The sequence below is a fragment of the Myotis brandtii genome, unplaced genomic scaffold (genome assembly GCF_000412655.1).
Source record: "Myotis brandtii unplaced genomic scaffold, ASM41265v1 scaffold847, whole genome shotgun sequence".
In the NCBI taxonomy this organism is placed as follows: domain Eukaryota; kingdom Metazoa; phylum Chordata; class Mammalia; order Chiroptera; family Vespertilionidae; genus Myotis; species Myotis brandtii.
Window position 1 is genome coordinate 2,774,150 of NW_005371441.1, and position 25,332 is coordinate 2,799,481.

At 42.6% G+C, this 25,332-nt stretch overlaps 1 protein-coding gene across 1 annotated transcript in view; it reads right to left on the reverse strand.

Moving 5' to 3' along the window:
- Nucleotides 1–25,332, reverse strand: part of SYNE1 (spectrin repeat containing, nuclear envelope 1) — a 407,398-nt gene that overhangs the window by 11,144 nt on the left and 370,922 nt on the right. Inside the window, exons 129-140 of the mRNA XM_014532125.1 lie at nt 23,086–23,273; nt 22,072–22,222; nt 18,794–18,976; nt 18,082–18,219; nt 15,060–15,251; nt 13,588–13,921; nt 9,774–9,916; nt 7,068–7,194; nt 6,073–6,284; nt 3,158–3,358; nt 1,696–1,824; nt 174–386 (exon numbers count right to left, since the gene is read on the reverse strand). Of these exons, the coding sequence (XP_014387611.1) occupies nt 174–386; nt 1,696–1,824; nt 3,158–3,358; nt 6,073–6,284; nt 7,068–7,194; nt 9,774–9,916; nt 13,588–13,921; nt 15,060–15,251; nt 18,082–18,219; nt 18,794–18,976; nt 22,072–22,222; nt 23,086–23,273 (2,211 nt within the window). The remainder of the gene's footprint in view (nt 1–173; nt 387–1,695; nt 1,825–3,157; nt 3,359–6,072; nt 6,285–7,067; nt 7,195–9,773; nt 9,917–13,587; nt 13,922–15,059; nt 15,252–18,081; nt 18,220–18,793; nt 18,977–22,071; nt 22,223–23,085; nt 23,274–25,332) is intronic.

Here is a 25,332-nt window from a genome sequence, read left to right on the forward strand (position 1 = left end):
ATATATAATTTTTTTTTTAAAAAAGACTGTAAGTCCCTTTCTTATTTTGAGACCAGACTTTCAGGTGCCGTGACAGAGAGTGGACACTCAAAGACATTCTGAAATGGACAAGGATGATGCTTCCTTGATGCTCTATAGGAAAGGCTACACAGTGCTGCCTGCTGAGCACTTACCTGCTGACTGCTCGACATGTCCAGTAACTTCTCCAGCTCCTTGAGGTGACGACCGACCTCCTTCAAGAGCAGTTTGAGCCGATTTCCAATCACATGGACCTTTTCTTTGGCTTCTAAGCAGTCTGTGCCTTCAGCGTTCACCAACAGCTGGCAAGACATGTCTTGTAGCGAGGCCACTTTGACCTGGGATTCCAAGAGCTCCTGCCTTATTTGCTATGTATAGAGTAAGAAACATTTCTTTAAGGATTTCTGATCATTAGGGAAAGTCTCTACAGTGCAGAATGACATCACTTTAACTTACTGGGCACTTATGCCTGAGCCTCGGAATGTTGAGCTCACACAGGAAGGATAGAGCCGCCCAGGGCATTTGGGAATCAGGGACCTGTGTTCTAATCTTGCTTCCGCCAAAACCATTCCCTAAGACCCCTGAGCCTTTTGGATGTGAATTTTGCTTCTTTGGTAAAATGATGATATTATTTCTTGCCTGATCCACAGTAAGTATTCTTGGGTTCAGCTTAGTAAATATATGTGAAAGTACTTAAAATAGAAAGTATTATGCAAATGAGACATAAGATAGTCTTTTAAACAGAACAGGAAAACATTACCATAAATGTATCAGACCTCCAGTATGTCTAGATACACTCAGATTTAAAAAAAGATATGTGGTGATTTATCATTTACAACTTAAAGCCTGAGGTTCGAAGTCTAGTGGAAATGCAGTCGCATCACTATTCCCTCTTATATTCTAAGACCTTTATGGTACTGAATTAGAAGCGACCAATTCTGCTGGTTAGGTTAGTGAGTGTTAAATGGTAAGAAATAACATCTAAAAAATGCAGAAAGCTACAAAATTCAACTCATTTTCTCCTAATGGGATGCAAATCTGCTTCTGTATCATCTGTGAAGTCACCTAAGTACGCTGTACGTTATATTGTCCACAGTTCTTTGTATGAGAATCTACCCAGAAATTTTGCAGGTTTCCTTCAGAAGTTAGTGCTGAAAAAAGTTTCTCACTCCCTGAGAACTGGTATGCTTCCTTTTTGTCAGATAATGAAAATAAGTGAAGTCATCACATTTCCCTTTTTGTCTTAACTTTCAGGAAACTTGATGTTAAGGTTAATGCAGAATTTGATTCACTTTCTAGTAATTCCTCTTACAAAGCCCTAATGCTATTTTAATAGTTGTAATGAATGTCCTTTTATTATACACCACCTCAAATACTTTTGGGACATGGATGTAACAAATACAATTTAAATGGAAAATAAGTGTAATTCACCAAAGACCTGCTTTAATAAAAACAAGTTAATTAATATTAGAACAGCTAAGATTTCTACAATTGAGCCATGGCTTTAGAACCAGATTCTAAAGCTAGTTGATGTCCTCTTCTGTGCACGTATTTGCTTCACAAAATTTAACTTAGAGACTATAACTTAAAAGGTAAAAAGTATAACCATTTATTTTCCTGCAAATGAAAGGGATCACTGCTAAAACAACCAGAGGCTGCGGCGTTCACACATCTTACCGTAAGCTGCTTGTGCTGGTCCTGCAGTATTTCTGCATCGAGGTGAGAATCGATAGGAACAATTTCATTTTTCCTCCTGTCGATGTTCTCCAGCATGAGAAGCAAGCCATGACTCATCTCATGGAAATCCTAGGGAAAAAGTACAGAGCAGGAAATCATCTTGAATAATACAGTTTTCTTTCACACACAGCTTACATTTCTATTCTTTTTTTCTTTTTTACATTTCTATTCTTTACAACTGCTACCATTGGCAAAGACACGTTGGCTTTACGATCTTAGACACAACTCCTTTCTGATCAAGGCGCTTGTGCTGTTGTAATTCTCGGAGCAGTTGACGAGGGCACATCAGAAGACAGTTTCTGAGCTCACATTCTTCCCAAAAGCACCTAATTTATTGTTGGAGGGAAGATTCAGACATAAGGAAAATTGGTTCAAAATAAAAAGTACTTTAGAAATTTCTAGGGCTACTATGTAGTTTGGAAGGAAGCAGCTCTGCTCCCCTCTCATCTCCCTGAATTCAAATCTTCCCATCTTTTTAAGGCCTAAATCCAATCCCTGTGTCCTTCATCCATCCATTTGTTCATTCATTTATTTAACGTATAGTTCATGAACATCTCCTGGGTGAAACACACTGTACCAGGAGGGGGTGCAGGGTTGAAACCACAGCTTGGGTACCTGCTGTCAAGGAGCAGGCTTCACACCCTGAAAGGGCTTCCCTTCGTGTCCAGAATGCAACCCAAGCTCCTGGCCAGGACCTGCCAGGCCCTGCCTGATGGTTCTCGTCACTCCTGCCTCTCTGACTGCATTCTGTTCACACTGGCCTCTGTCCTGTCCTTGGAGACACTAAGCCCTTTCCATTTGTTCCATCTCCTTCATGGATCCATCCTCCCAATGTCAGCTGAAAGATGCTTAGAACTTCCCTGAACTCCCCCGCAAAGAGGCTTTTCTCAAGTCCTCTGATCAACATCTGGAAGCATCTTGGTTAACCACGGAATTGCATCTTTATTGTCTGTTTTCCCCAACAAGAGAGGCTGTGGTGTATCGTGACTGCTTAGTGCAATGCCTGTCAGACAGTGAGACCGGGCCAGTGTGGTATGAATGAGTAAGTATTTGTAATGCTCACTGTGGTGTTCAGAAACTGTCTTCCGATGTGCTCAGTAAATGTCTGTTGAATGAATGAATGCCATGAATGAGTAGAAGAAGGAGTGGTGGGGCCGAGATGAACTCGTGGGAAGAGTCTCTCTTTAGCTGGACAGAAGGTGGGTTCTGGCTGCTCTGAACTGCTGTTCACATGTACACATTCTCTACTCAAATAAAAAGTTTGGGCACAACGCGATCGCACTCAGATATTGACTCTGGGGAGCAACTGCATCCCTCTGGTGACCTTGGTAAACCAAGTCACAGACTCGGCACCACCAGACACATGTGACTGGGAGCACAGCCTGCCCAAAGCCCCGCGGACCTGACACTGCATCAGCGCGCCCTGGAGCAGGCCCCGCCACTCCTCCAGCAGGGAGCACACCCGGTCCCAGCGCGCGTTCATCTGGGACAGGCGGTCCTGCAGGGCCTGGCTCTCCTCGCCGCCCGTCTGCGTGAACTCGGAGCTGCACAGGTTGATGGAGAGGATGATGGCTTTGCGGTGATCCACGGCTTTCTGCAGCTCCTACAAAGAGGAAGGAGAACAACCAAACAAGGAAAATAACGATAAAAGCATTAAAAAAATAGTCTAAGGCCTTTGGAAAGGCTTCACCCAAATAAAAAGATCCGTGAATACAAACTGGGCCTTGACAGGATGTCCAGATAAGTTACAGTGAGTTCACACCACTGAGAACCATGCTGCAGTTACGAGAGCTGGACTAGATGTGCACTTGACAACATGAATAGATCTCAGTAAAATATGGGGCAGAGTGAAAGAGTCAGAAACAGAATGATATGTGCAACACAACAGCATGTGTGTAATTTAAAATACACGCGCCCACACACAAATCTACTTTTTTTTGAATGAATATACAGGAACAAAGAATACTCATTAAATATTTCAGAATGGTTGCTGTGGGTCTGAGGAATGAGAATTAAAAAACAGTCTGCGTGCACGCGTGTGTGTGTTGGGGGGGGGGGGGGATACATAAATAAAATTAAGAGGCATTTCACAGGAAGCAACCATGACCCTCTGCAATAAAATAAGGAATATGAGTAACTTGACCCCCCCGCATGAAATTTCAACAACAAAATGAAACAAAACCGGGCTCCAACAGTTCTGAGCAGCAGGAAATGCACTTTTTGTCCTAGTGTAACAATCCCATCTCAATAGACCAATGGTACTCAGAGTTCTGTGCATGAGAACAGAATGGGAAACTGGGTGAGAAAGCAGATTCCTGGGCCCTGGCCTCCAGCTGTTCCAACTCCATCGGCACAGATAGCGGCTCCCAGGCTGCGGACAATGCCTGTCACAGGCCATTTTCTGGTGATGGCTAGGAGCATGAGTTGGGTATTTCATCAGCTAACCAATTTAGTTTGATATCACACACACACACACACACACACACACACACAGGACACTGGCTACATCACAGGCCACCTTCTGGTGATGGTTAGGAGCATGAGTTGGATATTTCATCAGCTAACCAATTTAGTTTGATCACACACACACACACACACACCTGTGATTTTTACTTTGTGCATTTCCTAAAAACCTAGAACAAAATTCCAAGAACTTGAGAGCATGATTATGTATTAATAGAATAGCGAGGTTGTTTAAACATGCCCAGATCAAGTTAGGGTGAGTGATCCTGCAAATCCCACCCACCCAGGCTACATTTTCTTAGAATTTCTCACTTTTCTGTGGTGTTTCCAACTTGTCTTAATTTTTCAATTTTCAATAGATTCTTAACAAACTGAATATATAGTCAACCACAGAGACAGTATAAGACGGAGGGATATTATGAAAAGATAGTTGGTGATGCCACAGATTTATCCTCAGAAAACAGATAGGATTCTGGGGGAGGGGTACAGGCTGACTGTCAGGGTCTCACTCCTCCACCCTCATCTTGCTTAGATCAGACTTGGACCAGCATTTGATCCATCACCTTTATAAGGAATTTGGTTTTAATGCAATGCCGCCCTACGTTTTCCCGGAGAGAAACTCAAGGCATTTAAGTACTCTAGAAAAAAAAAATGCTTCTTATGCCAGGCTGGTGTGGCTCAGTGGTTGTGCGTCGACCTATGAACCAGGAGGTCACGGTTCGATTCCTGGTCAGTACACATGCCCGGGTTGTAGGCTTGATCCCGAGTGTGTGGAGTGCAGGAGGCAGCTGATCAATGATTCTCTCTCATCATTGATATTTCTCTCTCCCTTCCCCTCTCCATTCCTCTCTGAAATCAATAAAAATATATTTTAAAAAGAAAAGAAAAAAAATGCACCGTATAATCCAGGTGATGCAACTGCATCTCTCATCTGACCCATCTCCTGAAATTGATGGGCTAGGCAAGGCTCCTTTCAAAGAAGACGTTTGAACATCTGTGGGGAAGACTCATTTCTCTGTTTGAAAATGTAAAACACAACCACCACCAACGCAAGCCACAAACACATCACTTCCAGATCCACAGTGCGTGCTGACACCAGAGGCGCACAAAAGCAGCAGCGCTTAATCCTCCAGCCCAGCGAGCCTGGGCCCCTCCCTCCTGAGGAAGAGCACACCTCGGTGCTCTCCAAGCAGAAAGACAGGATCCAAAGAGCTATCAGAAGGGAACTGGGCCCTCACTCCACAGCGCGCTTACAGAAGTCTGCAATACCAATGCATTTCAGTAGCCGGGCTGAGGAGGATTTCTAGGATCTGGAGATGGAGTGAAAGGAAGTGATCTTGGGTCCTGCACCCAGGCAGGAAATGCCGGAAGTCCTGCTCACCCCAGAACGTCAAATGATTTCATTAGGTCTCCACACCCTCACACACATAAAGTCTTGGAGAAGATATCTCTCCAGCTTTAGGTAGAAACTTGTAGGACCCTGGGAATATCTCATATCTCGATTTCCCTCAAAAGAGGTGAAATAGGTCCTAGGGTACCTGGGTGGTTCAAAATTTTAATTGATCATTTAAAAACACCAATTCATTAAATCATACATGATTATTTACATGGGGGCTATTTCCACAACGTGGTCCATCTTCCTGTCCTTCCAAAACTTCTCTATAAGCTCTTCTTAGGGAAGGCAGGGGTGGGGGGGCAGGAGGAGGAGAGCACAGAAGGTCCCTGTGACCTTCTGCTGACAATTTCCCTGCTGCTGCATCACAGCAACACAGCTAGGCTCGTGGCCGCACCTGCTCAGGCCTCCCACGGGTCGCACCTGTCTGGCTGCTCTGGGAAAGGCCAAGGGCAGCTCACCTTGAGCTTTTTGATTTGCAGCTCAATGGACTGGATGTCGGTGCTGAGCTCCAGGCGCCGGAGCCGCTCCAGCTCCTCCTCTGTCGCCCCCAGCCAGGTCCAGATGTTGTTCAGGTCGGAGCCGAACTGCTGCCACTTCTGGAGGTTCTGTTTCATCCGCAGCTCCTTGCTCAGGGCCTGCGCCTGGATGAGCTCCCACCGGTCAATCACACCTGCGAGACAGGACGTGCACACAATAACAAACATTCCCCTCCACGTGCTGGGTTTGGGGAAGGCTGGGAGCGTGCACCGGGCTGACTTTAATAGCAACAGAGAGAAAGGAATCCCCCGGGCATGTCTGTTTCCGTCAGCTGTAAAGAATAGCATCATGGCTGTTCTTCCGATCTGCATTTTTAATGGTGACGGAATAAAAAAACAAATAAAGAGAGCTCCATGGGGTTTAACACTGCAAAGAGCTTTATGAAGTAATGAGCAGCAGTGTGCCCGAAGAGAACATTCAATTCTTGACGTCTCTCTGCAAGAGAGCTCTGAGAGTGTACATCCAAAATGCCTGACTAGCCCGGTCAGCTGGCTCAGTGGTTGAGCATTGACCTATGGACTAGGAGATCACATTTTGATTCCCGAGCAGGGCACATGCCCGGGTTGCGGGCTCGATTCCTAGTAGGGGGCCTACAGGAGGCAGACCATCAATGATTCTCTCTCATCACTGATGTTTCTTTCTCTCTCCCCCTCTTCCTTTCTCTCTGAAATCAATCAAAAAATATTTAAAATATAAAATAAAATAAAGTGCCTGACTAGTGACAGTAGGGACAGTGCACTGAAGTGGAGGGGACACGGATGCATTTCACCTCCCTCTCTTTCACAGGAGATCGTTGGGACACGGAGACAAGTTCTCGGGATGGAAATGTGTAGACGGAGGTAAGCGACACTCGGGTGCAACAACGTGCTTCCGAGCCTTCCACGCCCCTGCCTTGCCCTGAGCGGCACTCACTCACCGGCCGTCTGGGCTTCAGTGCTGTTCAGGTTCACGAAGCCGGGGAAGTTCTCCTCTTCCTCCTTCAGCTGGTGCTCCAGCCTCCTCACCGAGTCGATGCTGCCGCTGCACTCCGCCAGCAGTTTCATCTGTTTGGACCCAGAAAACAGGCCCCGTCACCAGGCTCTCACATTCCCACACGTGCAAGGGCTTCTGGGGAAATGTCTTTGAGGTTCCTCAGAAAGCACAGCGGCTGTGCCACTCTGCTAAACAAGGCCAAGTTCAAAAGCATGCTTCTTACACATGTGACACCTCCATACACACATAAAGCAAGGCTCAAAGATATACTTTGCATATGTGCTTTTGCATGGGAAGTCCTCAAAACATTTTTGAAATTAAGTTTATAAATCAAGACAGACTAGGCCAGTGATGGCAAACCTATGACACGCATGTCAGTGGTGACACGCGAACTCATTTTTTTGGTTGATTTTTCTTTGTTAAATGGCATTTAAATATCTAAAATAAATATCAAAACTATAAGTCTTTGTTTTACTATGGTTGCAAATATCAAAAAATTTCTATATGTGACACGGCACCAGAGTTAAGTTAGGGTTTTTCAAAATGCTGACACGCCGAGCTCAAAAGGTTTGCCATCACTGGATTAGGCCCTGCTCGGGTAGCTCAGCTGATTGGAGCGTTCTCTCGATACGCCAAGGTTGTGGGTTTGACTCTCTGTAAGGGCACGTACAGGAAGCAACCAATGAATGCTTATAGAAGTGGAACGGCAGTCCCATGTTTCTCTCTCCTTTCCTCCCTTGCTTCTTCCCTCCCCGCTCTCTCTTTAAAATCAATAAATTAAAAAAAAAATAACAAAGATAGATTAAACCCGTCTTGGGTTTAAACTCGGAGCCCTGAGCTGGTATTACATTACATAATTTCTGGCAAGTTGCTCCCTCTTTCTTAAACTGAAAAGTGGAAACAATAATATTACCACAAATCTCAAAGGAACAGTTTTTTGCATTAAGTAATTAAAACACTTAAAAGCATAAAGCAGTATTAAAACCAGCTGCTTCATGAGAAACTGGAACCATTGCTTAATAGGTATTAAGGGAATAAAGTCTAATATCAAAGGAGAAGTTTCCAACTCCATGCTTAGTAGCATGGTATTCGAAGATTAAAGGAACACATCATTTCAAGGCATGCCTGCTCTACTGACCATAAAGTCACCTTTTAAAGCCTGTAACGGATCACATTGCTATTAAGTGACTTCGATTGCTTTTGATTGAGGTTGACTATAATCTCAGTGATGTCAGCACTGACCTCAGGAAACTATATTATATTTTGCAAAAAGAGGTTTCACTCTAATAGAAGTCGGTGTGATAGGCCAGATTGGACAGGAAGTGAACTCATGATTGGTCCCTCTTCTGTAATTGTGGGGATGTGAACATCAGCATATGCAACTAGAATGGTTCTCTTCTCTGATTTCAAAAAGCAGTCTGTGTGACTTTGGAAAATTACCATTTCTTTCCTGCCCTAGCCAGTTTTGCTCAGTGGATAGAGCAGCGGTTCTCAACCTGTGGGTCGCGACCCCTGTGGGAGTCGCACGACCCTTTCACAGGGGTCGCCTAAGACCATCGGAAAACACATATATAATTACATATTGTTTTTGTGATGAATCACTATGCTTTAATTATGTTCAATTTGTAACAATGAAATTGGGGGTCACCACAACATGAGGAACTGTATTAAAGGGTCGCGGCATGAGGAAGGTTGAGAACCACTGGGATAGAGCATCAGCCCACAGATTGAAGGGTTCGATTCAGGTCAAAGGCATGTATCTCGGTTGCAGGCTCGATCCCTGGCTCTGGTCGGGAAGCAACCAATCATTGTGTCTCTCTCACATCAATGTTTCTCTCTGTCTCTCCCCCTCCCTTCCACTCTGTCTAAAAATCAATGGAAAAAATATCCTCGGGTGAGGATTAACAACAACAAAAAATATTTCTTTCCTTTTACTCGGCAGTCTCTGGGGTGGGAAAAGAAGGTTTGAGGCATGGATGAGATTTCCTTTCAGACTCTCTTGCTTGAATATGTGTAGAAAAATAGGTAGTTCTCTGGGAAAAATTATTTGGTCAGTAATTTGAACAGAGCAAATAAAGTCATTATATACTTTCCTAAGAGCTTTTAAAAAAAAGGAGCGGTAATATATACACTCTCTTGCTATCTTTTCCACAAATTCCTCGTTAGAATTGTTTTCTCCAGAATGAACATACTAAAAACAGAAGACAAACACATTCCCAAGGCCATCCAGTGAATCAATAAGCCCAAGAAAAGAACTTAAAAAATTCTTTGTTAGTAATCTATTAGCTAAAATCTGTTGCTCCAAGGATCACCATGGTCCAAACACCATTAGCTGAATTTGGAAAAATGCCTAATCACTTTCGGGAGCCAAAGCATTTTGCTACTTTCAATTAAAGGGATCTCACTAAGTTTTCTGTGTAAAGGAACAGGCTGGCCGTTGCAGTAGGTTAGTGGGCCTGCCATGGTCCAGCTAGATGCGACAGGTAACCTGCTGCTAACAGGGCTTTGTTTTGCACACCCACGCCTGAGTTCAAGGGCAGCGTGGTGTTTGGAGAGCTCATAAAGCCTTCGTGCCCCAGACAAATTGTTCTCTGTCACACAACTGTGACTTCCAGGTACCTGTCCGCATCCCGGAGGTCAGGATACTCACGTAGCCGCGGTAGCTGGCGTCCAGCTCTGGTCCTGTGGGAGTTTTGCTGCGGATGATATCTTCTGTTTGCTGCATCCGAAGGCGGCTGTCGTCCAAGGCTTTGCCCAGTTGTCGGATCTGTGACTCTAAGGCACTGGGATCCCCTGCAGGGTCAACCATAAGAGTTTTTACAAGCTTTGCAAGCGTGACCTTCAAGAAGCTTAAGAAATCATTGCAGTTAAAGTTGTATAGAAACACAATGGGTGAGGGCAATTATAAAGCAAGTTTAGTACTGACGTGCTGGTGAGTTAGAGGTTTAAAGGACCAGACCGATGAATGTGCTTCACTAAGAGTCCGAGCTGCCTGGGTACTGCAAAGGGCTCTGCAGTGGGTTCTATCAGCCCCTGGGCCTGCCCCCTTTTACAGTGGATCCCCTGAAAATCTGCACACTGTGAGCTGTGGAAGGCCTTTCTAAAACCTCGTCTGCTCCCCAATAACTGCAAGGCAGCTACTTGTCATGCTCCCTCTGCAGTCACTTCTGAAGCAGAAGACGACACGGCCTCTCATTTTCCTTTCTGCATCTCAGCAGAAGACAGGGCCCCTGACGTGCCAGGTGGCCGTGTCATCCACTTAAGGCAGGACTTCAAGTTAGCCAAGAAAAGACTCGCTCAAGATAGGTACGTATGGAAACAGCAAAGGAGCAATGACTTGCTTTTGTTTAAAACTTGAATCAAAAGCAGGAGAAAGCTAAGATTTTAGCATTTCCCTCTCGGCTTGCTCTTCCTCACAGCCTAGAACTCCCGGCTCAGGCTCCTTGCAGAGATGCAATACCTCTTAGCAAAATTATTTGCGTGCGTGTGGGCATGCATGTGTGTGTGCATGCGGCGGTGTGCCTGCATGTGTGTATTGCAGTCTTCGACCTGAACAAGAACATGGATTGTCAGAGTGAAGCCAGCACAGGGTGAAAGCAGAGCAGATATCAGTCAGCCTTATGACTTTTTGTTTAAAGGTCTTCTAACTACGCCTGGAAGAGGTCTCGCTGGGAACCAGGCTGTCATCATCTTAGCAATGGTACTTTGCTTCCTGTCCTTTTGTTTTTAAAAATTTAAGTGTGAACTAATAACCCAGCAATTCATTACCACATCACTGTGTTCCAACCCTACGCTCCACCCTCCTCCAAATTACTGACCCTGAACTACATCCAGTTTGTCTACTGCTGTGGTCGGCAAACTGCGGCTCGTGAGCCACATGCGGCTCTTTGGCCTCTTGAGTGTGGCTTTTCCACAAAATACCGACTTCTGTGCATGGGCCACGAAGTTTCAATTGCACTGTATGTGCGCGCCCACACGTGGTATTTTGTGGTATTTTGTGAAGAGCCACACTCAAGGGGCCAAAGAGCCGCATGTGGCTCGCAAGCCGCAGTTTGCCAACCACGGGTCTAGTGCAACGTTAAGCAAAACTGGTTTCATGTTGCTTTCTTTCATTTTTCTTATTTCAGGAATCCTTCTGTCCTGAAAGAAAAATCTACGTCTTAAGGCACTGTGGAATACAATTTTCATTTCAAAGTATTTATATGTGGTTAGACTTACTAACCACATTGACACAGAGCTGAACATCTGGTCTCAGTCCTTGTCTAATGTGTGACCCCTGAGATCAGGAGGATGAGCGGCGGCCCAAGGTCACCCATGCAGGCTGGTGGTTCAACCAGAGCCTGAGCCCTGACCCTCTAGTCAGAGGGAGGTGGGCGACCCATCAAAGCCACAAAGTCAGGGCTGCTACAACCCCACAGGGCGCCGGGGCACACATGCTGAAGACCAGGGCTTCCGTCCCCTGTTCTCTGCTCCTGATGGGCATTGCAGGTGTGCACCTCATGAGGCTGATCACCACTGAGCAGGTGAGAAGTTACTGCACTTGGCTATTCAGATCTTACTCTTGGTGTTGCTTAACCTCGTGTTTGTTTTATTTTGTTTGTTTTTGTTCTCATGGTACAGCAGTCAGAAGAGAAGGTTCTGCCTTAACATGCTTGTGCCACAGAGCCGAGAGAGGGACAGGCGGTGCCGAGAGGGGCCTGTGACAGGTGAGGGCGGGAGGCTGCCTGGGCTGGGCGTGCCTACCAGAGGTATTTCTGATGGCACTTTCTGTGAGTTTTACATAGGCCTCGGGGCTTTCGGGGATCGTGACATCTGCGAAAAGAGCACAGTCTAAGTTGACAGGTAAGTTCTGGAAACATCGATTCCCTTGTGGCAGGAAAACAACTTTCCTGGGGAAAAAAGGAAGTTAGTTCTTGTAGACAGATAGCTCCTGGGCACGTTTTCTTGAAGTGAATCCTAGTGAGGGCTCCCACTCACTGGTTGAGAGTGTTTTATGAGCCAGGCACTGTGTCCAACCGTCACGTACCCTCACAGCAACCCTACAGTGAATGGGAGAGTCATTCCCATTTTGTGGATGAGAAAATTGATGCCCAGAGGAATTAAGTTACTTATCAAAGTCTCAAAAGCTACTAAAGAAATTTCAACCCAGACAGATTCCAGAACAGTGCTGAAAGAGGCCAATGGACATAACGTGAGCTGCACGTGTAATTTCTAACAGCCTGGTTCAAAAAGTAGTAAGAAATAGATGAAAATAACGTTAATACTTTATTTTACTAAATCAATACATCTAAATTATAGCATGGAATCAACATGTTCATGTTTAATATTCTTTCTTTGTGTAAGCCTTTGAACTTCATGTATTCATGGAAGTGTGGCTGACACAGCAAATCTCAACAGCAGTCACATTTCAGCGCTCAACCGTCAGCGCTCCAGTGGCTACATAGTGAACAGTGCTGCTTTCCATGCCAAATGCCTAACTATTAGGCGATACCATAAAGACAAAACAGAAATGAGAGAAATCACATCTTTCACTAAGGTACTCAAGCCAGAAAATAGCCTCGATCCCAATTCTGTCAGCTATCACTTATGGAGGAGACTGCTTATGATTTGTCACATCTTTTCCCTTCTATTTCCCAGTGCTGCTCCTTTAGTTCAGGCCACCATCCCATCTCTGTCCTGGATTAGAAAATGTTTCCATTTGGACTCTCTTCCTCCCAATGCACTTCCCTCCATCTAGTACTTTCAAGACAGGTTCTTTGAAAATATGCATCTGATCACATTGCTTCCCTCCTTAGGCCCCTGCTGTGGCTCCCTATTACCTTGTGGATAAAAGCCAAACTCCTTTCCATGTGAATAGGCTGCGTCATGACGAGGTCCTGGTTGGTCTTTTCACCTCCTCTTTGTCCACTCTGTGCTTCCCAATCTACAGCCTTGTCACTGTGAACAAACCTCAGGTGCCCAGCAGTACGGCGGCTACTCAGAAAGCTGGGCTGGGTGCCCTCTGCTTTCCTCCTCTGAACATTGCTGCATCCACCTGACCAACTCCTACTCATCCTTCAGGGCTCAGCTCAAGGTCCCTTCCCTAAAGCCATTCCTCAAAGCTCCGGGTTAGGTGTCCCCTGGTTGTGCTTCTGTACCTGCCCATGCACGTTAGATCCTGGTGCCAAACATGCCCTACTTATTGTCCATGTTCCACACTTGAGTGTAAGAAAAGGAACTGGGTGTTCCCAGGGCTTAGCAAAGCGCTTGTCATATTGTAAGACCCTAAGTATATGTGGGATAAATCAATGGCCATGCCAACTTTTGTATTTGATAGTCACACGAACATCCAATGTTCCCTTATGTACACTTTCCCTTCATGGGAGAAGGAAGAAGACAAGTCTGCTGAGTTACATGTTTCCAGTACAATATCCACCCCCTTTTATTTCCTTTTAAGCTTGTATATAGGAAGCACTTTTTCCTACCTGATAAGCCAACAGCTCCCCTGAGGTAGAAATCTTTGTCTTCCTGACCCTCTTCATCCTCAGAGGGCAGAGTTCTGGACACGGCAGACTCCAGGTCACGACTGAGGTCATAGTCATGGTCCCACTCCAGGGGGATGGAGTCCACACTGGCAGGGGTGTCTCGTCCTGACCGCTCGCTCCGGAGGGGCTGGGCGAGGGAGAGGGAGGGGTTGGAGGAAGGCTGGGGGGACAGCACGCTGTCCGCGGAGGTGTCATGCCAGCGGAGGTCTGAGAGAGCTGCCGAGTCCTCCAGCTCCAGCTCCCGGTCAGAGAGGTCGTGCTCATCGTCTGGGAGCTAGAAAGGCAGTCAAGCCAACTCCGTTACCGCAGCGACCAGGGGATCCCTCCTCACGTCTTGTCCTGCCTCTCGCCAAAGCTCAGAGTTCACGCTTGTCGGGGTCACATTCCTACCTCAGTGGGGATACTTTTAAACTTCCTATCACCAAATAAGCAATAATCTTGTGCTAACTTTTAAAAATGTCTTATAAATTAATCTAACAGATCCTCAGTTTTATCAGCACTAAAATGGAAATAATATTAAAAGCTACTGCCCGGCTGGTGTGACTCAGTGGATTGAGTGTCATCCCATGGACCAAGAGATGCTGGGTTTGATTGCCAGTCAGGGCACATGCCCAGATTGCCGGGGCATGCAGGAGGCAGCTGATCGATGTGTCTCTCTCATTGATGTTTCTATCTCTCTCTCCCTCTCCCTCTCTATCTAAAAATCAATAAAAATGTATTTTAAAACAAACAAAAAAACTACTTCAAAGAATCAGTATAAGATTAAATAAGATAATGTAAATAAAGGCAATTTAGTACTATGCATGCAACACAACACAAACATAGTGGCACATGTCAGAAACAGAAGGAAATCACTGATAAAATTGTAGCTGGTCCATTTTAAACTTATATCCCAGACACAAAATATAGTTAACACAGAAGGTTCCAAATATTCTGGTAATAACATCTCGACACTGAGATGTGATTATGGCAGCAATTAGGGGAATGGAAGAGAAAAAAATTCCACAAAACAGCCTCATCAATAGAGCAACTATTTACATTGTTCACGCTCATCTCCTTTCTTCTAGAAGCTTCTTTATTTATCTTCCATAGATGATATGTGCCAAGTACTCTTCTAAGCTATCTATCTAGCATCTATTTATCAATCATCTATCCATCCTCATTTCATGCCCCAAATAATCCTTTCTACAAGGTAGGTACTGTTATTAAACTAGTTTCACAGTTGAGGAAACTGAGGCAAGATACGTGAAGTAAGTTGCCGAAGGTTACCTAGCCAACACGTCAGAGCTGAAACTGGAACCCAGGCATTCTGGATCCAGTGTCTGGGCTCTTAGCCACTATACAACACTATCGAACCCCACATCACGATTTCTCTTTAGATTTGACGACAATGAAAGACTGGTGTTACATACAGGCAGGCGGATCAGCTTCTTGTGGTATCTCTCCACGCGCCCGAAGACCTCCTGACAGTAGCGCCGCAGCTCGTCCAGCTCCTCCTCGATGACCGCCGCGTCCAAGGGCTCGCTCTTCTCAATCAGCTGCTCTCCTTGGGCAATGATCTGCTCAATCTTGTTGTGGTTCAATGAAATTTCCTGCTGGAAGGCCTAGGGAGCACACATCCCACGTGATTTTCATTGCTCACATTGACATGAAATAATGATAAGCTACATCTTTAGAAAAACCACGTAGGGAATAGTGAACGCACCCTCTACTATGACAAGCCAAGAGGCTTTTACTTTATAAAGTAAAACATAAACATTTTAAGTCAGAACATGAGTTGGAAATAGAATCACTAAAATTCCATGACCAGAAGCGTGCCTTTGGCTAATCCAATCTACTACCATGGACAGTGTGGGCAGAAAATCAGAGGAGAAAACATTCAACCCACCGTGAATCCATAGCACTGGTTACCCCTGATGACAATCCACTGTAATCATTACAGTGCCAATGAAATAAATGTAGCACTTTAAAGAAATATATTGAATATTTTAATTTTAGATTTCTTGATCGTACATCAGACATGAAACCAAGCCAATGACAATATCACCAATTCTACTCAGATGATTTTTGCTGTTTTGGGACATGAGCAGGAAAGATGAAAATGATTTGAAAAATAAGTAATTCTGGAGAATCATTTAGACTCACTTTACATGGTTCAGAAGAGTTAAGCTACTTGGGATAAGTGTCAGGGGATACATTTTAATTCACAAGAATAAACTCTGGAATAGTCAAAACTGTCCAATAATGAAGACTGCAAGGGGAAAATAGAGGGCCATAATGAGTTCTATGTCCCTGCCAGACTCCAAAAAGAAAAGCTCAATTACCACTTGGAGTAAATGCCCTGCCAAAGGTTTTAAATATTGATTTGCCTGTGAGACAACTTGGGAAAGTCAGGGTGGGAGGGATGGAAAGAGGGGTTGGGCAAAATACCAGGCTTAACTATTTTATGATTTCTTTTTCATCCTAATATATGATTAAGAGCAACTTTCTGTTTTATTATAATAACCTAAGGTTATAGCCATCATGATTTTATGTAGTTGTTAAATCTATTTAACTATCTTGGGAAGAAAATTTCATAAGATGCTTTGCAAATTATTCAAATTGTTAAATACATTTCCACTTAGAGAATCCTTTTATCTAATGTAGTGGATGTCCCTTCTGTTTAAAATTTTAACTGGCCACTGTAGTTGAATTATATAGTGAAGTGTATAAAATATGTTTAAAATTAACTTGGCATCTAAGAGTGTAGAATACGTGGAATGAAATTCTAATATGAGAAAGTTGTAATTCTCTGAAACATAGAGGTCAAATAAACTATTTGAAGGTGCCAGAAACAAACCAAGAAAAAACAAAAACACACACACACAAAACTAATCAGGAAAAAAGATTCCCAACACTGTGGCTATCAAGTTAATAAATAAAAGTAATATGTTAATGGTAGGTATCTCTGGGTAGTGCTCTATATTTCATTTTTAATATCCTTTTCATTTAAAAAATTTTTTTTTCAATCAAGAAGAACTAATTTCTTGGTCTTAGAGAAGATCTTATGAATTTGACCCCAAAGGCAAGGGGAGTAAAGGCAAAAATAAATGAATGGGACTATATCAAACTGAAAAGCTTTTGGACAGCAAAACAAACCAAGAACAAAACAAAAAAGCAATCAACTGAATAGGAGAAGATATTTACAAACAACAGCTCTGACAAGGCGCTAATATCCAAAATATATAAAGAACTCATACAACCCAATACCAAACAAACACACAATCCAATTAAAAAATGCACAGAGGACTTGAACAGACACGTCTCCCAAGAGGACATATTAATGACTAATAGATGTATGAAAAGATGCTCAACTTCACTAGCCATTAGGAAAATGCATATCAAAACTACAATGAGATACCACCTCACATGTTACAATGGCTACTTTCAACAAGACAAGTAATAGTAAGCTTTGAACAGGCTGTGGAGAAAAAGGAACCCTCATTCACTGCTAGTGGGGATGTAAGCTGGTACAACCACTATAGAAAACAGTATGGAGGTTCCTCAAAAAATTATGAATAGAGTTACCATATGACCCAGCAACCCCACTTCTGGGTATCTACCAGAAACATTTATTCACAAAGATATATGCATCCCTTTGTTCACTGCAGCATTATTTATGGTGGCCAAATCATAGAAATAACCAAAGTGCCCTTCGATAGATGAATGGATAAAAAGGATGCGGTGCATATACACAATACAATACTACTCAGCCATAAGGAAAGATGAAATACTACCATTTGCAACAACATGGATGAACCTTGAGAGTATCATGCTAAGTGAAATAAGTCAGACAGAAAAAGTCAAGAAACATATGATTTCACTCATAGGTGGGATATAAAAGTGAAAGCAACAAATGAACAAACAAGAGAAACAAACACACAAAAACTCACACAGACAACAGTATGGTGGTTACCACAGGGAAGAGGGGTGGGAGTAGTGAAGGGTAAAGAGGGTCAAATATATGTTGATAAAAAATGATGTGACTTTGGATGTTGGGCAACATGAAGATCAAGTAACCTAGAAATGTACACTTAAAACCTCTATAATCTTATTAACCAATGTCACCCCCCAAAATTAAAAAAAAAAACTGAAAAAAGTTACCATTTTTTTCACCAAAGGATCTGCACATCTCTTCCCCTTCAGCCTAACCCATGTGGCTCAATGGTTGAGCATTGACCTATGAACCAGCTATCACATGCCCGGGTTGCAGGCTCAGTCCCCAATGTGGGGCGTGCAGGAGGCAGCTGATCAGTGATTCTCTCTCATCATTGATGTTTCTCTCTCTCTCTCCCTCTCCCTTCCTCTCTGAAATCAATAAAAATGTATTTTCAAACGATCTTCCCCTTCAGACTTTCTCCACACTGATAATTTGAAGAATCACTAATCTATTACCTTGAGCTGCTTTATTTTAGCGTGAACATCACACTCGGAAAAGTGCTCAATATTAGTGAGCTGTAAATCCATCTCCGTCAGCCACACCAGAATGCTGTCCCGTGCCGTCTCAAACTCCTCACGCTGGCCAATGAAATGCTGGATATGAAAAGAAGATAATAAAAATTACAAAGCCCGCATATTGAGACGGTACCGCCAATTCCAATGGTCTTCTGGAAAGTCATTTTCTTAATGAGCAATGAGAACCCGCATCGTTTAACACAGTGGTTCTCAACCTGTGGGTCGCGACCCCTTTGGGGGTTGAATGACCCTTTCACAGGGGTCGCCTAAGACCATCAGAAAACATATATAATTACATATTGTTTTTGTGATTAATCACTATGCTTTAATTATGTTCAATTTGTAACAATGAAAATACATCCTGCATATCAGATATTTACATTACGATTCATAACAGCAGCAAAATTACAGTTATGAAGTAGCAACGAAAATAATTTTATGGTTGGGGGTCACCACAACATGAGGAACTGTATTAAAGGGTCGCGGCATTAGGAAGGTTGAGAACCACTGCTTTAACATATAAATTAACCCTAGATCCCCCTCTTGCCATCCCTATCTTACAGAATCACTGTGCTTGTGTCTTAATATTGTGTTCGAATGGCCTGATCCTGTCCTCCGGGCCCCTGAGCTACCGAGGAGGCAGAATAAAGACCTTGAGTCTGCGCAAGATGGAGCTGACGCGCTTCTGCAGGTTGTCCCATCGCTGGTTGCCTTCGTGGACCATCTGCTTTAGGCTGCAGGCGGAGTCGGTGCGGTTCTCTCGGGCCAGGCGGCGGTACTGCTTGTTGATCAGCTCCAGCTGGGTCAGGCTCTCGTGCACCTGTCGCTGGAAAGCCTAGGACCACAGAGAAGCACTCAGTGAAGGGGACCCATTAGGGGCTCTCGGCCAGGGTGCCAGGGCTTCAGGCTGCAGGGTGAGGGGGAGAGGGAAGACACCCTGTCACGGACAGGCTCAGGACAGTCTCTAATGAGCGTGGAGATGCCCTTCTTAAAGGGAAATAATGTAATCAGCGTGGCTTAAGGAGAGGGGGTGGAGCATACAAAAATGTGCAAGAAAATGGTTACTAATAAATATATATGTATATATACAAATACACAGACATATATCACATACATACTACACACTTCTACATATAGAATGTACACATATACGTATACAATATAGCGTTTAAGATCATTAACAGCTAGAACAAAATTTTCTCGTAAAACCAACTTATTACATAAATATTTATGTATGCTGAAATGAGTTTGAAATGTCCACAATTCCTGATGTGAATACTGAGAAAAGATATCTACAAAAGAACTTTCTCTTTATTTGTAAAATATGTAATTTCTTAAAAATCCAGAAATTGCCTCAATTCTGGTATCCATTAAAATCATAAAACTACCTTTTGCAGAATGCCCTTCAAGTGCAGGCTATTATGAACTCTTAAGATAAGCAGTTTAGTAAAATACAGGTAATTTTACATTGAAAAAAGTTTGGACCATGCTCTATTTCTTTTTTATTGCTTCAGTTTTTATCAAACATTTAGAAGTGATGTAGCATCTTACCCGGTACTGTTTTATTTAAATTTTTTTTTATAGAGAGAGGAAGGAGGGGAGAGAGAGAGAGAGAGAGAGAGATATGAGAGAGAAACAACGATTGGTTGCCTCCCATGTGCCACACTGGCCAGTGCTATTTATGTTTACAGTTCAGAGTTTCTTAAGGTAAAAATACCATTTATTCTTTCTCTCTGCAATCTAGCATAGCCCTAGAAAGAATCATTTGACCAAAATAAAATTAAGCTTTTTTTTTTTCAAACTCATGTGTATGACTTACAACTGATTTTCATCTTGGCCTTAGACAGAAAATTGTACAATTAGTTGGACTGTCCTCATCTCAGTCCCAGCGTCTGGCTTCCTTTGGACCCTCAAACTATTTATATCTGCCACATCTCTGCTCTGGAATGGCTTTCCTTCCGAGAGGTGCTTTAAGAGCCTTCATCCTAGTAAATCAATTATTCTTTTCTATCAACGTTTAAATTATTACCTCGGAGAAGGAGGTGGTAAGAAAAGTTCAGCTTTTGCCATTACTAGAAGTCACTGGAGTGTTGGCAGGCACCGTGGGTGGGTACCTCAGCACCCCCAGATCTGTCCCAAATATTCATGCCAAAATTTAATTTTCGTGATTTATTTTTGTCTTGTAAGAAAATTAAATATAAGATGAATGATAAAATCATTCATTGCAGGAGTTAACGATATGACTAACGCTTGCTGTAAAATCTGAGAGTCTAAAATAGCATCCAAAAGTATCTTACATAATCTTCTTTGTAGTATAAGCCAATTATAGAAGTCTTAACCTTCCTGGAGCTGAGCGTGCTAAGATGCAAACAGGAACACTTCACTAACATTGGTTCACCCAGGATGACCTGCATCTACTGTTGAGCGAATGTGGCTTTTTACCAGAGGTTTTCTAAGGAAGAACCTTTTAGATCTGAAACATTTCCCCCTGGAATTTAGTGATGTAGTTACATTCAAATCCATATTCAGATGTTAGAAGAACACTTATTTATTCCACGCAGTATTTAAACATTCTTATAAGTTCATATACCTGCTCATCCCTGACTCTCAGATTGTAAACCTCACTAGACCAACAAGCAAACATCACAATTATGATCACAGGCCTCAGTAAAAATATTGTAAGGTAAAAATGAATGCATCTGGCCCTAGCCAGTTTGGCTCAGCGGATAGATTGTCGGCCTACAGACTGAATGGTCCTGGGTGTGATTCAGGTCAAGGGCACGTGCCTGGGTTGTGGGCTCAATCCCCAGTAGGGGGCGTGCAGGAGGCAGCTGATCCATGATTCTCTCTCATCATTGATTTTCTCTCTTTCCCTCTCCCTCCCTCTCCGAAAATCAATAAAAATATATCAAAAATAATAATAATAAATAAAGCATAAATGGGAGTTACTTTTAAAATAAATTAAAAAATGAATGCAGCTGTATTGGGTTTGATTTTTATTCTGACTTTTAAACATCTTGGGGAGCTTTGGGCAGAATGAATAACGGAGAATAATTTTTGTAAGACACATGCATCAGAACCATTTGCTGTCAGTATCTATGAGTACACACGTCTGCCTATCTGAAAAATGACGGGAGAAGAAACTTCAAATTGAAAAAAGGTTGACTTCATGCTATGCCGGCCGAGAAGTCGAGGTTTTCTCCTATCACAGTGACGGGGCAGCCTCAGGATTGTGGGGAATGGGAGTCAGTTATTGAAGGATTCCTGCCTTTGTAAGTGTGATTAGGCTGGCTATTTTTGTCTCCACAAAATTGAAAAGTCTCCGTGACTCAAGAATGGCACTGCTCTTCACTTATAATTAGAAGTGGCTCGTGATTAAAATGTTTTATTCAATCTGGAGCCAACTCCATTTTATTAATGATTTAAATATATATATATCTCCATGCTCCAATTAGGTAAAAATAAATGAAGAAAATATATTTGGAAGATAGATTTTTATAGTATGGAAAACCATCATATTTTAATCTTAAATAGTCGATTGCGAAGAATAGGAACTAAAAAGAATGCCAAGATCTTTTGGAGAGGGGTGTGTGTATGGGGGGGGTGGGGAGGGAGAAGAGGAATCCTGATATTTGTTTTCTAATAAAATTCCTCTTCATTACTTTATTTTGTACTGTATTTTTAATTCTTTTACTTATTTATTTATATTTATTTTTGTATTTGTAATTCTTGATCATCTTAAAATAAAAGTCTTGTATCCCACTTCTTGCCTATTTATGAGATGGTAATAAAGATGGTCACAACCTTGTCCCCCAGCTGTTTGAAGAAAAGAATGTGTGGGTGAACATGAGTTTCTGTCCTGGGACACCGACTACCAGCTGGGGACTGCCATAGCAACAGCAGGACGAGAGATTGGGAACAATAGCTCACCTCGAATTTCTTCAGTTCTTCCTTGGCAACTGTATAGAGCACCCCGGAAGAGCTGGGGAAGGCGGCTGTCCTTTCGGAAGTCTTGAGCCAATCTTCAAAACGCGAATAGTCATCCAGAAACTTCTGCCACAACTGCCATGTCTCTTCAATTCTGAGACAGAACACGAAAGAACAGAGTCTGACTGTTTGGGAGCATGCCTGCTCCAGAACCTGCCACGGGATTAAGACCAAACACGCAGCTGCGGTGCCAAACAATCGCTGTGCTGGGGCCAACTCTGACCCGAGTGCAAAGGGGACAACTGTTGGAGCTGACATGACGCAGCTGTTTTGTGGGGGTTTCTTTTTAAACACACATCCTGCGGCTCTGGATGTGGAATTAGTCACATCGATTGTTACATGCACATGATGTGAACTGTTCGGAAAAGTGCAAGAAAGTGTGGAAGCGCAAGGCCACGTTTGCAGTGCACACATGCGTGCCAAGGCTTTGCTGAAACAAAACAAGGTTTGAAAACCCACTGAAGTCCAACATCAAACTCATCCCCATCAAAATCAGTCTAGGACAGCAAGACAAAGAGTGAGCTTTCCAGAGTTCCCCAGAGAGCACAGATATTATGGGTCTTAAATCACTACCTTAATTTGCTAACACAGCACTGTCTTTTTCTGCCTTGAATTTCAAAGGGCTTTACGATAAGCCCTTGGCTTTATCATTTAATTTTTAACAACAGAATGGTATTGTTCAACCACCAATTCTGTAACATACTTATTCAGCAAAGGCGTATTTCTCTGAATTATATTTAAACGGTTAGGTCAGGCATCATTTGGCTTGTTATATTTGCAGGTTACCTTTCTATCTGCTTGTTTTCCCAACTAAATGTGGACAACAACAAATTCGGAAAACCCGGGCTATTTTTGGACTTTGCAACCGAAAGGAAATAGTGACCAATGGCTACTCTGGGTAATTTTTTTTTCTTTTGGTCCTTCCTCTTTCCCAGCGGTTTGAACATCCCAGCTTACTTGAGCCTTCTTTCCATGGACATGGCACAGATATTTCTCCATCGCCGGTCCAGGTTCCGCGTGGCCTGCTGGATGGAGTCACACTCGGCGTCGGTGGCACACGCGTCGCAGTCATGCAGCAGGACCTCACACAGGTTGAGGACGGAAGCCACGCCCGTGCTGTGCTTCTCTATGTCTCTCTGAAGGTCCTGTGGGGAATGAGACACGCTTTATTGCAATCCTGGTATACACACGGGAGAAACTGACTGACAAATGCTGAGGCCCAATGTTGACAAATATTTCATTTCCTTCATTGCATGAGACTTCAACTTCATTTATAAAATACGGCAAGCTCAAAAGCATGAGTAAATGAATCTAGAAATATGTCAGCTATGTGAGGAATGCCAAAATAGAAACTAAACAAATGAAATAGACTACATTAGCTATATCAAGAATAAAATGAGCTTTTTAGGGATTAAAAAAAATGAACCTAGACCAGGGGTGGGCAAACTTTTTGACTCGAGGGCCACAATGGGTTCTTAAACTGGACCGGAGGGCCGGAACAAAAGCATGGATGGAGTGTTTGTGTGAACTAATATAAATTCAAAGTAAACATCATTACATAAAAGGGTACGGTCTTTTTTTTTTTTTAGTTTTATTCATTTCAAACGGGCCGAATCCGGCCCGTGGGCCATAGTTTGCCCACGGCTGACCTAGACAATAGTGTGGTGAAGGCCTAGGCGAGGCAGGTGGGGGGTGAGGTGGTCAATGGGAAAAAAAGGCAGGGACATCTGTAATACTTTCAACAATAAAGATAAATGAAAAAATATAAATCTTGCCCCAGATTCAACTTCACAGATATATCACTTCCATTCCCATGGATAGATTGATCAATCAATTGGTCAAAATAATATATGTGTTCCTGTTAACAGCTGGCACTCAAGATCTGGGATTTGATCTCTAAATATATGTTAATTCTACCATTGTTAAGAGGTACCGTCGGTTTAAGGGACCGAGGTTGTCTACTCTGTATGATGACATCATCATTATCATCAGCAGCTTCATCAGCAGCTTCCTCAGTGAGCAATTTTATTTTTATTTATTTATTTATTTACTTATTTTTTTCTCAGTGAGCAATTTTAAATGAAGGAAATAGATATGATGGTAAAGAAGGCATTGAACTTTGTGAAATCTTTATATTAACTGCAAAGAATATCAGCACAAAACATACATTATTTTTTCTATTGAGCTTTTAACTCAATGTACTCAAAGTATTCCATCACTAAAAGTGAGTTCATTTTTTGCTTGCCTTATTAATTATGGTCCTTAATATATTTTCCTTTTCTTTGATACAGCTCTAGAATATGCTTAGCTTTTCTCTCATTCTAAAGATAATTCCTCAATTTACTCACATAGTTGGGATTAATATTCTTGTATGTATATTCTCTCTCACCTTTTTCTCCTGACTAGCTAGGCTACAGGGGGCGGGGAGTGTTGAGAATATCTGAAGTCTAATCACTCCTTATTCAGACCTTTAAGCAATCTTCCATTTTAAAGCCATACAGACTTAATATCTCCACATCCTGAGCCTTTTTGGAACTCTGTGGCATGAATGATCTTTCACCTTCCTCCATCTGCTAACACCATCACTATTCATCTATTCAAAATGCTGTTGGATGTCTGGCATCTCTAGCATCTCTTCTGTTCTCTTTGCAATTGTGGGTTTTGACTTTCTTTTCCCCCTTCACTATCATTGCGTTGGGGTTTTAGTAGAGGGTGGGGCTATATGTGCATATAATCAATTTGCCATATTTAATTAGATACTGTTTTAATTTTCTTACCTTTGCTAAATTACAATACTGGTCATTAAATTTTAACTTTAGTTATCACTTGTAGTTATCATTACCATGTTCTCCAGGAAATTTGGATTATTGACAGCCCCCCTCAAAGTTCAATCATCAGAATTTCAAACATCAAAGAGTCCATCAGAGGTTTTAATCTTACAAAAATTGAAAAAAAATACCCTAACAATTGCTTGTAAAAAGAAATGCAAATTTAAATATCAAAGTAAACCCAATACCTAAAAAATGTAGTTTAATGCCTACTCTCATTGGTTTAAATAGTTTGAAAACTAAAAATATAAACTGTTTCACAGGATTGGAGAAATAGGTCTGTTTATATATTTTAAACATTTTTTACTAGCAAGTTAAGAAACTTGGCTATAGTGGCCTAAATACTAATAAAAATAACCAGAGTGTGGACAGAATT